Here is a 17,692-nt window from a genome sequence, read left to right as displayed (position 1 = left end):
CCGACGACTTATCGTCGTTCCGAGAGAAAGGGACGTCGGATTTTTAAATCGCGATATACACAACGACCAACAAAACACCCGTTAAAAAATGCGCAGAAGAAAAAGCTCAGAATTCACTCTTCGTTCACGCTCCGCGTCCATATAGCTGACAATTATCCCCATAATAAGCATAGATGCGTTTTCGTACGTTTGTTGTGTAACCGATGGAAGAAAAAAAAATATGACAATTTGCAAAATAACGTTTCGCGCGATATCATATTATATATCAGACTCGCTGAATAAATTATCATTATTATTCATCGGGCCTCCGAAGGGCGAGAGAGAAAGTAAGAGACTGAATTTATATACACGTGCCAGCAAAAATGCTTTGTGCAACACGAGCTCCCGAGCGACACCCCTCGGCGATAAGTCTAATATTTAAAAATATCCGCTTATTTATCACACTCGATCTAATAATGAGATAATACGCGCGGAGAGTTGTGATTTACTAGAAATTCACACACTTTCGAACGTTTATCTCGCACTGCTACTAACACTCCGATAAACTCCAGTGATATTTAAGCATCTTTTTCCGTGAGCTCGACGCTCGCACGATCCCTCAATGAAATCCCACTCGCGTTCCAATACTTTTCAATGTTATTTTACGGCCACTTCAACATAACAACGAAATAACTAGCGTTACAAAATGTTATTCATTATACTCGACGTGTGTGTAACTAAAAACTCGAGCTTCATTAATTCTAGAAAAATATGCGAGGATATTGTGAAATCGCGGAAACGTTCGCGATATCGATGTCGTGAATTTTCATGTAAAACTCTCGATTCGACGATATTTTTGAAAAATATTACGTCTCGTCGGTATCCCGATATTTTCATCGTATTTTCGTGACGATTCGCCAACTCGTCCGAAAACAAATTGAATGTTTCGCTGATCGAACTTTCCCACAGCATATTCATCCGAATAAATGTTCAATTTAAATAAATATAAATGGGATCCGAAAAACTAAAAAGTCCAACGAATAATCCATTTGTAATACGGCCGAAGATAAGTCTGTGTTTCGTGCAAGCGAAAGGAAGAATCTGCGCCGTGCGAGCACCAAGCCCAAGAGAATGGAGCGCGTAGGAGTGCAAGTCTATTATATCCGTGACGGATTGTTCCGAGCTCCAATTAATCGAAAACGAGCTCTTGTTTCTCCGCTGTTGTATGTCCCCCGATCCGGGACAATCCGGGCATCATTTTAAACGGGATGAAAGGGCGACTGCAAACATGTTTGAGTTTTTCTACACTTTCCACAACTTTATGGAGGCTCGTTACTCTACCCAGCTTCCCGGCTGCAGTTCGCTACGTTCCTTTTGCTTGTTCCACGAACTTGGAATATCTGCGCTCGAGATAAGCCGCAATATCAATTAGGACCTCCATAACAGCAAAGGGTCAAGCACAGCCTTATAAATAAAGTACAGTAATAGCCGGTGATATGCAGAGCTTTGGTACGTTGAGTGAATCGAACGATCTCGTTATCAATTCAACGATATTATTAGGCGTGTGCGAGCGATCGTTGGATTGGCATTCGATAATTAGCGAGGGACGTAATCGAGAAGGGCCTCTCTCTCGCTCTCTGGATACATCAGATGCAGCTTGTGACCTGTTATTATACTGTTATATCCATACTAATATACTCCCCACACCGAAACACGCGTATACCGTGTGTCTGAAACTTCGGTTCGATGGGTTCAACCGTAAAGCTTTACGAGCCTAGCTCGTTGAGGAAATAGCAATTTCTATGTTTTCTCGTCACAGAATACCGCTTTGGTGCTTAAAAATGTGGAGCTTCGCGAAAAACTTTGCCTTTTTCCGCAAGCATTCGATGGGAGGAGTCGATCAAATTTATTGAAAATGTGTTAAATTGATTTGAAGATTTGATGAAAAGTTTTGTTGTGTTTGAAATGGTTGGGAATGATCGGTCAAATCGTCGGTTCGTTATCGAAGCTCCGTCGATCCTCTTCTCTGACACCCTGTAGACAAATTTATAAATTAGTAAGTATATACGTTTGTGTATGTATACGGATATTTGGTGCGCGAGTACAACATCACAGAGATTGTCACGAGGCTCAAACGCACTGGGGAATCCACGAGAGACCTCTCGTCTCTTTGATCTGGGCATTAATTGGATATTGATCCTATTGTAGCCCCACGGATCATCGATTGCTCGTATATATACAAGCGTTTACTGCCAGTTAACGTTTGTGTATATACGCGCGCTCAGCAATAATAAACTGGATGCTCTTTAGGAGAAATCTGCAAATTTACACGTTTCACACATACCTTGAGAATCGTCAAAGGGAGATCGGAGTTGCTATTTCGTGGAATTTGATCGAGGAATATCAATATATATTCGAATTATTTTGTGCAGTAATTGGCCGTGCGGGGATAGAAAACAAAATGAGTGCGCGGAGAAATCACGATTTTTCTCACTCTCCAGGAGCGCTTTTTCTAATGAAAAATTTTCTTTATTTATATTTACAGAAACTTCAAACGATAGCTGAAGATTTTTGTGGCCTCGACGTGAACACGCCGCTCGGTGGTCAAGAACCGATGAAGGCTCAGCCGGTTATAACCTTCGAGGATCTTTTGACAGCAGTTGCGGCGACGTCCACGGGCGATTACACGGTCGTGTTCATCGGCACCCACAAGGGCCACCTGAAAAAAGTGAGTAAAAATTATAAGAGAGCATTTTGTTATTGAGCGAAATTCCGGAGGATTTTTCCCTATCGAAAAAGCTCGAACGATTCGACTGGTTGGTTCGGTAGACACATTTTTGCAAGCAGGTGAAATTCGTGCTGCAGAGGAGAAGAAAATCGTGAAAAATGTCTAGGCAGCGCGGCGGAGGTTGAAATTTCGTTGCATGCCAACGACGCGAACGTCAAAACGCGCGGTGAAACCTCGCAGATATTCGAGAGAGTAAAGTTCCGGAGTTCCGTAAAGAGAATTTTGTGGATTCCTGAGTGGCGCACCGGGACGCAGGAGCGGGGTAGCGAGCGAGGAAGAAAGAGGAAGGCGAGATAAGGAAAGATCGGACAAGTAATATGGAGGATCGTACAAGGAACACACACACCGCGATACTCGAATCCTCTCGTCCCGTGATCCGCTTCTTCCTCCTGCTGCTCCTCGCTTCCTCTTCGTCGTCCTTGCGTCGACGACGAGAATCGCACGTGCAGGATCGAGCGCGCGCGCGATCCAAGTACCACGCTGTCGGCCATCTGCTTGATTCATGGTCCCGCATATCTTTCTCTTCCTTTTCTCCTCCTGCGCGCTTCTCACAGCCACGAGTATCTTTCTCCCCTCGGGAGGATTATTAATTAATGATGCCGCCGTTGCCGCCGCCGCGAGACCGTTTTGCCCTCTTTTCTCTCCGTCCTCTCCGCCTCCCGCGAATCAAATACAAGTATTCTTATCAAAATCTCATTATTATTCGTTCCGTAGCCCATGAAAGCGCGATCGCTCGACCCACATTACTTTCGAATTAACCTCACTCCGCTTCCATTTTAGAGTATTCATAATAACTTAGTAAAAAAAAGGCTCGTACTAAAAAAATCTCGATTTCTTCGCATTCCGATGTGACCGCGCGCGAATATAAAACTGATCGATAAATCACTTTTTTGCGCATTCATCGGCCTTTGGTCACGTGACGATCCTCGCGTAACAAGACTATCGCGAGAATCGTTATTTGCTCGAAGGATGCTGCTTACCCCTCGCCGCAATTTGCGCATCATTGAGATTTATCTCGAATCATTTTCTTCATCACGATAAATGCGCGTGTGCGCGTATGTATCATCTGTGTACATGTCGGATGAAAAATGCGATCGTTGCGAATGTACATTTGTCCGTGAGCGCAAATACTTTGATATTTTTATGACAATGTTATCTCGGATCTCGTTGTCTCATCTTCCTAAACTAACTCTCCATGACAGCCATGAAATATGGTGACTTCATTCGACCGCGTCATTCGTTCTTTTGTGCCCACATTCTTGCGTGTGTCTATTTATCTTTTCTTTTTTCTCTTCATAGTTATTCGGGCCTCCCTTCGGTCTTATCTTCCGTTTCTTCTTCCTTGCCTCCGATGACTGCGTCGTCTATCCGAGGAAACGAGAAATCTTTGATGGTTTATTCGAATAATTCCGCTCGGAGGCGCGGATGCTGCTTCATCATAATCGAAACTCCAAACGCTCACGCAATCGATGCAAATTAATATTAAATGCGAATCCGATGAGCCCCCAACGTGCTACGCGCCACGGTATCGTATCGAATCGCGTCCCAACGCACGCTTCGCTTTCCCTCATAAACGTCGGATTAAAAGTGCTCCCAGGTCAATTATAATACACCGGAGAGACGCAGATGCGGAGCTGATTGTTGAGCCAGCAAAGAGTTACTCCGGTTTTTCTCCCTTTTCTCTCTCTCTCTCTCTCCCTCCGCCATTTTTATTGTCCTTTTTATATACGTTCAACTCTCACAGGCGAGTGGAGAATTGCGAGCTTCGGAAAAGAACACAATTCGTGAGTTATGCTGTATACGTATACGCCGTAACGAGAATTCGATCATCCGGATCAAACTCTCGACAGTCGAGTCCCGTTCCTTTTTTCTCCCTTCGCGCATTCATACGAATTTCTCGTTATCTCTCTCTTATTCCCGGACTCGTTTCCCCCCCGTCTCCGGTACGTCGGTGTCCGCGGCGCTGCTCGGCTTCCCCGAGTTTCCACTTTTTCCTCCCTATTTTTCAACTTTTATTATTTTTATTACTGTGCTATTGGTTTTTTTGCCTCAACGAGTACTCCACTCTTTCGATCGATGGGAAGAGACTCTCTCGCCGAAGGACCGAAACGTGTGTTTTAATGATGCCATATTCTCGGGCTCTGAATGCTCCTGCGACGCGCGATTCGCGAATCTCCGCGGCGCGCACGACTGATCAACATATTTTTTCGATCGCGTAAACCCTCGTGCTAAATAAATGCGATGGCAAACAGCAGGTGCAAGCGAAATGACACTTTTTCCATCAGTATTCTCCTCCGATACGATAATGCCCTCGTTGAATTTAATCTACGATGGGAAAAATTCGTGAAAATGATTCACACAAACGTGCGCATTGTCTTGCCTCCGCTCGCTCGCGTCGTGCTCAGGATCGCCTCGGCTTTCTTTTATCCCATAACACAACGTCTCGTCGTTGCTGCGGTGAGACGACGCGGTGAGAGATTAATTTATCGCTCGATCCTTCGCCGATTTAAAGGGATGGAACATGAGAGAGGAGCAGCGATAAAGGGAGACGGAGAAGTGGTCTTTACATAATTAATGATCGTTCACCTCGTCAGAACGCCGACTCACTTAGGCCCGCGAGGTATGAGCACATAAAACGTGCTGGACTTTGCAAAACGGAAAGAGACGAAGCGAGCACGAGACGAAGCGAGAGGCAAAGCGAGAGGGAGAGAAAGCAGCGAGCACCGTGCCCATAAATAAAGTAGGTGTACATAAATAATGGGCACGTTGTGCGGTGCACAGAAAGAGAGAGAGAGGCGACCCCTTAACGAGAGAGAGAGATGCGCCTAGAGAGGAGCGGAGGCCGAGGGAGCCGGAGAGAGAGGCCAATCGGCAAAGTTCTACCGTAAATTTACAATCCGCACTCGCACTCGAGCAATAATAGATAAACTACGGGAAAGGGAAGGAGACAGAAGAATCGCGGCCGGGGGAGGAGGGAGGAGAGAAATAAAGAGAAACATAAACAGACAGGGGGCAGAGAGAGAAAGATGCGTACACAGATGAGATTTAGATCCGATCTATCTCTCGAAAGGCAGAGAACCAAGTAAATTGAGTTCGTAAATCTTCTCTCCGAAAATGGACCGTATACAGCCAACAATAATTAATTATAAAATCACGAGAGTTACAAACAGATTATTCAAGTGAGCTCGAGTCGGCTCGCGGCTCAACTTAGAAACGAAATATGTATAGTTACACACGCGTGCACAAACACTCTCGCGAGGGGGAAAAAAATTTCTATCGCCCTCTATCAATTCGTGTTAATCGCGTACACTCGTATATCTATTTATATCGATTTTTCAATTAATTACACTCCATTTTTTATCACGAAGATATTTATTTTACCAATATTCGTGTGACGCGTCGTATATTCAGGTATTACCCCCGTTCCGGCCTCTTCTCCCCGGCGCCGCTTCTTCCTATCGTTTTCAACCCCATCCCCGCGGATTTTCCGATGAATCGATTGGACAAAGTCAATTAGTCGTCTGGCCTGAATTGAAAGTCGTTTTGGATACACATTGAGACCGAGGCCGGCGAGATTTAACGATGCCAACGTTGACTTTCCGCTTCGCAGTGCGCCCTCGCTGCCCCCCTCCCCCGTTCGCCTCTCTTTCAATCGCCAAATTTTCGATGCAAACAAAATAGAGAAATGGAAAACTCGAGAGAGAGCTTTTGATAGCAAAATAGAGCGAGACGGAGAGATAAACGGCGGAATAAAGCTCCAGCGCGAAGGTTCGCCCCCAATTTTGACAGGTGCAAAGTCGCAGCGCCAGATCTCCTTCGAATATCGGACTCTGCAGCTGTGCCCTTCACATTTTTCGGAGCTTCGCACTCCAAAATCATTCGAACGATAACGAAAGAAAATCTCATTTCAATTATTCATCGATACGGACTCCCGGATTCGTTAACCTCGAGACTCGATATTTTTAATACAAATTTCAATAATCCAACTGTATACGGACACCGAGGAAACGTCAAACTTTCGAAAAAATATTCAAAGGAAAAGTCTTCGAGCCTGCAGAGTCCCCCTCGCCCCGTGTAAAATCGCTCGGGTACGATGATCCTCCTCGTCGTTCCTCCACATCTAAATCGTCAGCCGCAGTTTAAGGGGCGAACGTGTCCATCGGTAAATTAATGTCTGATCAGTCGGATATCTCGGTATTAGCGTTTCCCTCCCCGGAGCGCGTCTCGCTCGAGCGTCCCCGTCCTATGGATGTCTGTACACACAGGCGAAGCGCAAAGTGAGATGTGAATGTCCTACAGATCGCGGTACACAGGCTCCCCCACACTTGCGATAATCTTTGCACGAGCCTATACGTGTACGTACATCTACATACGTTGGTAGCAAGTTCTATAACTCTATCGACGAGCATAATCCCTCTCTCGTCTCGCGGAGCCTTCTTCGTTTCACGTATTTACGGCGCGGTGTCGGCTGCGATCCGTACCGGGATGTAATTAAGCGCATATTACAAATTTTATTTTACTTTTGTATCGTACGAAACCATAAACACGCACACGCAATTATACTTCGAATTGTAACTTTTGTGCAGGACGAAACAGTTTTTCTTTTTAAAGTAGTTCGGCTGTTCGATAAAGTACGGCGAAGGTCCACTTTTTTGCGATAGTTCAAGGTCCCCTGATCACGACAAGCGCAGTTCCGGGGCCTCTTACGGGGCTAAATTTGGAATGATTTTATTTACATTTTTGAGTTTTTAACGAGGTACCCTACGGGAGAACGCACAATAATATTAATTGCGAAGAAAATTTATCGCAGATTCCGTTATTCTTTTTAAAAAACATTACCTTACGGGACTTTTAAGAAAGAAAAGATGAAAAAATTTTAGTTTTTGACGCGTTAAAGGCGGATGCCAGTCGTTACGTTGGGCTGCTGGTGACAGCTGATTGAACTTCGAGCAAATTCGGGAATCGCGGAAGTCCTATCAAATTTATTTTTCGGACTGCGACCTCACGTGCTTTCATTCGTTTAGTAGCTTCGCTTTTTTTTAATGAATTGACCATTCCTTTTTCTCGCGGTGGCATTACACCGATACAAACTTTCTTTCGTACAATAGAAATGTTGAACTAGTCAAGTTGTGAACTTCACTAGTCATAGAACAGCCGAACTACTTGAAGTACACGCTTGTCGATGGTATGGCATGGAACTTGGGTCGATGAAGCAAAAGTACTGGAAGACGCTGCAGTCGGCCGGCCCTCGTAATACCTGCGAAAACTCGATCACATTCTTCGATTCTCAACTTCACCGACTTTACTAAATTCATTCATTTATTTCTTGTGATCCGGTTGAAACTTCATTATTTTTAAGTATTTCTGGGTCCGAGCAGACGCTGACTCGGTTCTGCGGACCTCTTCCTTCCCAGTTTTCGTTCTCTCTTTCCCTCTCGGCCCCTTTCCTCTTCTCTCATTCCGCCCTTTTTCCAGCTTTTTCTCGTTTCCCATTTTTTCCGCTCCCTCGCGTGAATTCACGTTATAACGGAGCTCCAGGTAATCCGGGAACCCTCGTAACGATATCCCCTCGTTCCCGTGCACATTTTCTTCCCCCTCCCTCGCTCTCCCCGTCGGTTTATCGTACTCTCGCATCCTCCCTTTTCTCGCTCATATATATATATATATATACAGACGCACGTAGTGCGAAATCCGTTATTAACCGGTCGGAAAATAGAAGAAAAATATATAAAAAGCATGCAGTTTGAGGTGGAGTGAAAAAATCGATGGAAAAGAAAAAAAAATCTGCGCAGAGCTCTCTTTCCCATTAGGGAGAATATCCCGATAAAGCTAATATGCATAACTCATCGTGCATTAGATGCACTATGTGCATCAACCCTGTGCGCCAGGAAAAATGTATTTTTTTCCTCCTTCCTCTCCCTCTCTCTCTCTCTCTCTCTCTCTCTCTCTTTCTCTCTCTCTCTCCGTCTTTCGTTATTTATTTCTCTATGATTTCCTGTTTCAAAGAAAAATCCACTACCGTTTGAGCGAATAAGTAAAGTATATTGAATACGCGTGAGCAGGCGCCGCGCACGAGCATGCAAGCGAATGAATATCATTGAAAAGTCGTTATTCCATCTGCTCCTTTTCTGCATCTCCTTAATACGTGTGTATACGTCGGGTAAGTAACTCTCTTCGTTTTTGTGCCACCCGCGAGAGAGATCACACCGCGCGGCTCTCATGGACATATAAGTACTCGAAGCGTGTGCGTCTCGTGTAAGCAACGCGACCGAGAGAAAGACCGATTATGTGCAGCGACATATTTCTCGGCAAAGGAGAAAGAGCGAGAAACGAGCCAGGGGAAATGGAATGGAGGAGAGAAGGATTGAGCGAGGGAGAGAAGGAGAAAGCGAAAGAGGGAAACGTGTCCAGGTCGTCACGAGACTTGTACATGTCGTGAGCCCACATTTTAAAGCCAAACTTGGCGCACCGGGTTTTAACTTTCACGCGAGGGTGTGTTACAAGCGCCATCACAAAAATCTCTCTCCCTCCCTCCAACGCTCTCGCCATTTGAATACGAACGTACATTCGAGATTCGCGGCTCGTGTGCATACGCGGAGAGTTGACGAGCAGAGGGGCGTAGCTTGCACCGTTTCGCTAGCGAAGGCTCGTGACGTCCGATCTTTTCTCCGTGTCGAGGCGAACATCCGTACGCAGGGTGTCCCGAGACTCTGTCACGATTTGTGGCGAGGATGAATCGCTGATAAAAAAACGTTCCAACAGTTTGATCCTCGCGGGCCCGAGATCCGTTGGCGCTGTTCCGTTTGCGCATCCGGGAGGTTCCGAGGACACCCGGTGAATCGATTCGCCTCTCGCGCGAGCGTAGCGCACGCACACAGCGCGCGTTATGTATGGGCGCAAAAAACCTTCGTGTGTAAAGTAAAAGAGTAAAGAAAAAGGTATAAAGAAGCGACTTACAAAGCGCCCCGTAGAGTTACGTATTACCAGGATCTTTTCTGTAAAGACGAGTCCTGGGACAGATCGGTTGTAGATACATCTCGAGTTTGCATGTGCGATCGAGCCTCGCGCGTCGTTGTTGCCTCCGCGATGGAGTTTTCGCATATTCCCAGCCGCCGCTTAAGGACGCGCTTCACTGATACATTCTCGGGTGAAAATTTCATTCGATCACAACTCAAGTACCGCGCGCATGGGAAGTGCACAGAGAAACGAGCTCCGGTGCAAAAAGAGCGTTGCCCGGGTGAACGCGAATCTACAAAATCCTCCACGCCCGCCGACCATCCTCGATCTCGGCTCCCTCGACGCGATCCATGAGAATTTAGTGTGCGGATTCCCCGCGCACTCGCATGCACCCCGCACGAGAGACACACGCAAACGCGTACATTTGCTTGTGCCGACTGCGGATGCCTGCACGCACGCACGCACGCACTCCTCTCCAACGTTGCACAATAGCCGAGAGAGACCGAGATATCTGGCTGTATTTGCTGGGAAGACATTATTACAGCACGCCCACCGACACAGTGACCAGGCCCGACTCGAGTTTGCTCGTGGTACACGAGACGCTCGCGGTCATGGAGAGAACGAGCGAGACGGAAAATACTGTCTCTCAAACGGTAGACAGTCGGACAGCGGCTGCTGCAGCGTCGTGAACTTCTCTTCTTCCTCTCGGTCCCTTTCGCTTGTTGTTTTTTTTTCTATCGTCCTCGCCGCACTAAAAATAAATCCTCGAACGTGTAATAAACGCCTGGAATTCCGTCTCTTTTTCTCAAACCACCTCCCACTTTTAGAAGAGAGATAAAAGCGTAGAAAGATCCTGTGGAACATCAATTTTACCTCCCTTTTCGGTCCATCCCTTCCTCCGCGATTTCTCTCCTTTTCCATCTTTCTTCTCCCTGGCTCCTTATTCGCTCGCATTCGCCTCAACTCCCCCGCGTCTCATTGCACGTACACACACATACACGTATTTATATACACGTATAAACTGTACGTGTACTCCGTCGGAATTCACTTTTGAACGAAAGCATGGAATTCCTCGTGAAATCGTTTACCCAAGAACCGGTTTTCACGCGGCGATTCTTCTTTCTCCTCGTAAGATGTCCCTTTATTTTCCTCCTCCGTGTGCCAAGGGATCTTCCTTCTTTCCTGTATATATAGGCTGTTGCGAAAAATTTTATCGGTCTTTGAACGCGCGGTTACGATCCTGGCAAACTTTGCATCGACCGATAAAAGAGAAACGAGGCGCTCTCCTCGCGAAACGATGAGGAAAACTTACGAATGTGTTACGCGACCTGACTTATGCCACTATTTTTCATTGTTCCACGATCGTATCTCGTTGACGATGATCCTTCATTGTGTTTTGTTTCGCGAAAAATTAACCAGGAGCCTCCGGTAGGAGGGCCTTAATGAAATGTGCTGCTGCTGCGTGCGGATGCTGAAATTCGATTGAATATTTTAACGGTTTGAAAAGGTACTGAAACAAAGTGGAGAGTTCTGCAAATCGAGCTTTCATCTTTGGATGCTTTCGTCGTTCAAAAGTTCAAATGATCCAACCGAGCTACAGAACTCGAGGAAAGGCTCCTTCTACAACGTGGATTTAGAAATGTCATTTAATTTGTAGGGTCAAGAGGATCCTTCTCTCTCTCTCTCTCTCTCTCTCTCTTCCTCGGGTTTCTCCCTTTTTCCACTTGGCGATCTCCCGGTCCTTTGCCCTTCGTGTTTCTCGGTTTTCTCTCTGATGGCCTCTCCTCGGTGGTTTTACGCGGGTATGGGGTCTGCCTACGAGGTAGTAGCCGCAGGACGACCACTCGATTCGTTTCCCTCGCGGACGACCGCATCGACCATCGCTCCTGCCATTTTGCTTTTCTCCTGCTCTTCATCCTTTATATTTATTTTATTTCCCACACACGAGTCTCTCCTTTTTTCGCTCTTTTCCACCATATCTCGATTCAGCGTTTTTTTGTTTTTATTATATTTCAAGATTTTTACAACCTCTCGGCCGCGACGCTGATGTCTCTCGTTGGGTACATCGATCCTGCGCGCACCTGGAGTCTGGAGCATTTCTAATACCGTTGGAAAAAGCGAAGAAAACGCATAAATGCGGAATGAAAATGCGCGCGCGACCGCGCTTCCGTAGTAAAACGGAATTTCGAGTTTTTTTCTTCTCGTGCCTTTTCCGCGGCGTAAATCGGCTCCTTTTTTTATTTTCTAATTTCATTTTACCAATAGCTCACTCGCGGTACAACGAGTCTGTTTTAATTAGAGAACCCGGACTCGTGCCTCCTCTCGCTTTTATTTTTCCCGCGGCGTATTCCGCCTCTTTCCTCATTTTTTAACTTCGGTTTTCTTGTTTATTTTCCAGCATTTTTACCATTCGTTCAACCCGCTTCCGTCTCTCTCCCGACCCCCGCCAACTCCCCACGCAAATAATTTCGTCCTTTTTTACCATTTTCATTACAAACCGATAATTCGAAGCACGCGCTTTCGCGTCCTTTTGTACGAGACGCTCGCGAGGAATCGAATGCTCGGAAGATTCCACTGACAAGTACATCCGCTCTCGTCGTCCTCGAATTCTTTTCACTCGTATGAAGATCTCTTTGTCGTATAGTCGCACAAATCGAAATAAGCTCGAAATATTTCTCGTCCGTTTTCGCTTCGCTGGCTCTCCCGCGTCCCGGGTGCGCGTAGTTTTCAAGCGACTCTTTCAGTCTTTCTTCATTACTGCAAAACTCCCTCTTCTACCTCTTATCTTCGTTAGAACGTCGCTTCATCCTCAGCCAGTTACGGAAAGGGAATGAACCAAGAGGGCGTTTTTACTCGCAGCTTATTAGTTCTCCTGCCTGCGCTCTCCCTCTCTCTCTCTCTCTCTCTTCGTCTGGGGAGAAAAAATTTATATTATAAATACGGTGAAGCGTGCTTCGTTATAAATATCTCGCAGACCGTTTATTCCGTGTCCTCTCGACTGCGCCCTCTCGATGTGTTTTTTTCCTCGCTTTTGATAGAGCGAGGAAAACCCCTCACTCGAAAATCCCTCTCGACCCTTACGCCTCTTCTCCGGCTAGTTTCACAACGTGCTTCTCCACACGCGGCCCGTCCTTTGACACACACGCGCGCGCGCGCGCTAGTACGAGACGGAGCGTTCCGAAGCTCGTGCCATTGTGGAACGTGACGTACACGTAGAACAAGAGGCGAAGGGATGGAAAAACCGGGCAGGAGAGAGAGAAAGTGAGAGAAAAGGCACGACGCGAAAGGGGGTCGAGAGGGTGAGTTTGCGGAGAAAGAGCAGAGTCCCGACTCTCTCGTGGGCATATTAAAACCAGAGTCTCTGTAGATTTTCGGTGCTCCCGGGGGCAGGTAGACAAATTTTATGCACCCAAATGTACCGGGTGCTCCGGACGCTGCTCGAGAGCAGATCGTTCAACCTCAACGTTAATGGGGAAATTCTTCGATAGAGTCGCTCAGTGGAATGTGATCAGCGGAGCACCGTCGATTTTCTGCTTTCCAAACGATTCGATTTTCCCGATCTTTTCGTCGGAGTGCTCCCTTTTTACGAGTCGCTCACAAAGGTGCGTACAAAATCAAAGGCAAAACAATGCTGATGCGATTAAAATGATTGGAGAATCGAGCAAAACGACGATACACTTTCGGGGCAGCCTCGCCAACTTGGACATTGCGACGAAGCTCGATTTGCACGCCTTTTCCAAAGCGGTGTTCGCGGTCCGTGCGTACCCGGACTGAAACATTGGATGGTAAAGTATAGAAAGCCGCGCGCACACCCGCACCGGAGGCGAGTTAACATCGAGCAATTCTCAAACGAGAGACACGCGGAGTGTGCTTTGCATCGTGTTTTACGAGGGAACAAAGCGCCAGAAGAGTTAGTACGGAGTTGAAGAGAGAAAATAAATACGGAGAGGAACGAGAGATAAAGGGAGACGGAAACGGAGAGCAAGAGCGAAAGGGGTCGAGCGGGTGAGATACAAGAGTCACATAAAAGTAATCGTCAATTTCGTCGTTGAACGACGACGTAGACGAGCATGTGATCGGACAAAGCACTCGCTTCGCTCGCTCGCTCGGTCAGAGAATACGGAAAGGGAGAGAAAGGGACACCCACGGCGAGCTCCGACTCTGACAGACTCCGACGGATTTTGTTTGTATCTATGCGCAAATCTATGTAGACTTCGGGTCATTAAAAAGGCGTAAGTTTTACAATCGAACGGTTTGACACAATACGAGCCTTTGCGCCCTGGACCCTTCGATTTTTCCCAGCAGCTTAACCTCCGCAGTACACATTTAAAACATTTATTTGAAATCTGTCGTATTCAATCGACATCCCTGTCACAGTTGGTAGAAAAATAAAAGATTTTTCTCTCTCCTTGTCCACTGACATCGCTCTGCATCGCGATCTTTTAATCCGCGGTTGACCCTTTGACGCTGTACAAAGAGAAATGTTAAATGTGTGTTGAGAATCTCTCGTGCCACTCCGCGAGAATCGTTTTCGAATGTCAATTCCTTTCCCAGAGAGACTAAAGCCACGAAAATTTGAATATTTTTCACTCAAATGATGCTTACGGTCTTTCGTCTTTCTGCCCGTGACGACAAACCCCACGAAATCCCATCGGCAAGTCACTTTTTCCAAGAGACTTCCGAAAACACGAAGGGGCTCTCTCGCAAGGGGAATTGAAATATATGAATATAATATTGTGCTCGGGGTATACCTGAGCCCCGGCAATTTGCTCGCGGAATTTCCACTCTCTCGCGCTCTCTGGATATAAAAAACGTCTCTCGACCCCGATCCCCTTGAACCCCGCCGCACTAACCCGCCCTTGTCATCCCTCAAACTTGGTTCTTTATTCAACCGACGGGTTTTTTCCTTCCGGAATCGATCTTCGCATACCAGTCACGATGTGAATATGCAAAGTACATAAAACGCGAGAGATGTGAGAGAATGAAAATCGAAGGAAAAGAAAAGAAAACCGAGAGAGAGAGAGAGAGAGAGAGGGAGAAAAAAGCGCCTCGTCGTATCAACGCTGGCTAAAAATTTATGAAAATATTTGAACCCACGAGGACCCTTTTTCTCCCCAAAATAGATTTTCCAATCTTCGTCACATCTTTGAAAAAAAATTCCCACGTGGGGGTCTAGCGCCCGCCTGAAAATCCTCGAATCTCGGCCAATTGCGACGCGCCTCTTGCATAACAATTATTTATTAATAATATCGTCGCCAAGTCGACTTAACGGGAGTTTGCATGCGCCCTCTCACCGATCGATGCGATTCAACGATCAGCACGAGCTGCAATATGCTAATGGGGGGGTTCCGTCGTTCAACGCATATTGAGACGCTTTACCCACTGGCGAAAATTGAGGCGAACAAACGCCAAGGATAACAATTACACTAAGAGCAGTCTCGAAATTGGTTTCGCCAATTTTGAGGGTCCCGAGTACCCTGACAAAGGAAGACGCGAACGGAAATTCGAGTGTGCAGAACGAAATAAGAAAATTCGAAACGAAACTGTTGTGTCATTCCGACTTTGAGGCTTCGTACATTTCGTCGAAGCATGCAGCAACAAGAACTCGTGAATTTCGGTGTCGAGGAAAATTTGCTCGATGAAAACTGCGCCGCTCGTTTGGTCGAGAAATATCAGATTTACGTGTATGGAAGCTAAAATATGTACATAAGACGTACGCTGAGAGTTTGGTTTAGCAAAAGTTGCTAAGAGCCGTAAACTGGTTCCCGACGGTGCATCTATCCCTCCCGCTATGCTTCTCAGGGGTTGTCTCGAAAGTGTGAAAACGCCATAAGGGGGAAGAGCAGCAGCAGCAGGGGGAGGCCCGAGAGCGAGGTAATGTCGAGAGTTCGAGCTTCCGGCACGACGTGTAGCAACCTCCTTCTCCTTCCCCTCTCTCACCTCTTCTTAATCACTCTCTCGCTCGGCTCTCTATCCCTCTTCGCTTTTGGAGAAGAGAAGCGGTGAAGTTGAAGCTTGTAAACAACTTCCGAACGACGTTTCGCCTCAGCAGACTCTGTTCTAGCATTCTCCTCAGCCCTCGTTCAACTACCCCCGAGGGTAAGGCCGAAGGATCTTTCTCCTCTCTCTCTCTCTCTCTCTCTCGATTCTGTACACTAAAATATAGATTTAGAGTCTCTGAGCGTCGTTGCGATCTCGGCCACGTTCTATTTCGTAATTTTCCAAGATACGAGAGACATTAAGAGCGAACGTCTTTCTCTCCGTCACTTGGCCTGTCTTTCGGATCCTTTCGAGCGAATCGGAGCCTCATTGCGCTTCATCTATACGTCAGAGACGTCGATTCCCCGAGTCTCTCTTTTCAGACGAACATTTTTTGTCCGAATCGTAGCCTCGCCGAGAGAACAAACACTTGAGAGATGGCGAGAGGGAAAAAAGAATCTTCGGTGAGTTTCATTCATGTACGGGGTGTCCCGGGTCGAGTTGAACCGGGGCAAAAATAGTTTGCGAGAATGTCCGAGGCCGGGATTGAACTCCCGTTGGGCGAGGATCGGAATTAGCGAAATTCGATTGGGATCTCTCGGTGGAAGTTTTCATCGGTTCTGAATCGAGGACACCGGGTGTGGAGCCGTATATTAGCAGAAAGAACGCAACTTTTTTCGGAATTCAAAGGACTCTGTGGGTAATGACGGGATGAGATGCGGAGCTTAATAAATATGTATAACTGGTTTACAAAAAATGAAAGACTCCTAAGGAAGCGCGCGGAGGAGTAAAAACGTAGTTGCTCTCTCGCGATCTCGCGGATGTTCCCGTCCGCGCTGGCAAGGCCTCTCAGTCACCGTCCACTCTCTGTCCTCTCCTGTTAACATAATTTTCCGTGTGTACTCTGCCTCTCCCTCGGTCTCTCTCGTTCTCTCTGCGTCTCAGTCTTATAGCACGGTCACACGGCGACTGCGAGTTAGCGACTCCACATTTTTTCATCGTTTTCTTTCTCTCTTTCTCTCCAACTCGCACTCCTGCTTTTGCGAGCTCAAGGGTACGTTAGACCGCTGCTAACGAGCGTGGTAATTCGTCGACTGTGTGTTAAGAGCTTCTTTGTACAAATCGAAACTGTGGAGGTGGCCTGTGAAATTTGGTTGGACTGCGCGGAGCAGACCGTAGTAAAAAAACAAAAAAAAAGCCTTTTCCTTCTCTTCGTTTTTCCATTCGCTTGTGCGTTTTTTTGACTCGTTCCCAAGCGCAAAAGATGCATAAATTTTTGCCTTCGCCACAGCGACCGTTTGTAAAATAACACCCCCACCTGGGAATAAATCTGCGAGTCTCGTATGTTTACTTGAGTTTCAGTTCCCTCCCTCGCCGGCCTTCCCCCCTTAAAAATCCTCTTCCATTCACTTCGTTGTTATGATTATTACCTTTTTCACTAGCTTGCCTATTTTTGAGGGAGACGAAAAAAAGCATAAACTCCCGGAGATAAACTGCAGTGTTGCTAATGTCGAGATTTGTGGAACAAAACGTACAAGTGGACGCGCGTACGCGGGAGGCGGAGACCACGTGTAAGTGAATAATCAGGTACTCTCTGTACAGCCTCGGTAGTTTCACTAACACGATAATTCATAAAGCTCGAGTCGTTTGTCACCGAGGAAGTTTAATGCTGCTGCGATTCCTCCAGTCTTTGTACTTGCCTCTTTCCCTCGCGGATTTACGCCCTGGTGAAATGATTCAAGCTCGCGAGCATGAGAATTAAACGCAAGCTAATTTTGTAACTTATGTGATATTTCGCTGAATGCAGAAATTCATTTAGTTTATAATATAAAAGCGAAGAGAACTAACGTGCTCGCTTCTTTTGTCCTCGCCCGTACTTTTTCAAAAGTTAATGAACTTCGCCGAGTCCCCGGGGAGCCTCGAGCCGACTCCGTGCTTCTCTCTTTTCCCCAGGAAAACCACTCGAATTTCACTCCCAATGAAATTGAA

At 46.6% G+C, this 17,692-nt stretch overlaps 1 protein-coding gene across 3 annotated transcripts in view; it reads left to right on the top strand.

Moving 5' to 3' along the window:
* The window catches only part of PlexA (plexin A), a 147,556-nt gene that overhangs the window by 111,245 nt on the left and 18,619 nt on the right, over nucleotides 1-17,692 (top strand). For all 3 annotated transcript variants that reach the window (XM_043426041.1, XM_043426038.1, XM_043426039.1), the window contains one exon: nucleotides 2,525-2,707. In XM_043426041.1, the coding sequence (XP_043281976.1) occupies nucleotides 2,525-2,707 (183 nt within the window). The remainder of the gene's footprint in view (nucleotides 1-2,524; nucleotides 2,708-17,692) is intronic.

The sequence above is a fragment of the Venturia canescens genome, chromosome 8 (genome assembly GCF_019457755.1).
Source record: "Venturia canescens isolate UGA chromosome 8, ASM1945775v1, whole genome shotgun sequence".
Classification (NCBI taxonomy): domain Eukaryota; kingdom Metazoa; phylum Arthropoda; class Insecta; order Hymenoptera; family Ichneumonidae; genus Venturia; species Venturia canescens.
The sequence above is the reverse complement of the archived record's forward strand: the minus strand, read 5'-3'. Positions and strand labels throughout refer to the sequence as shown.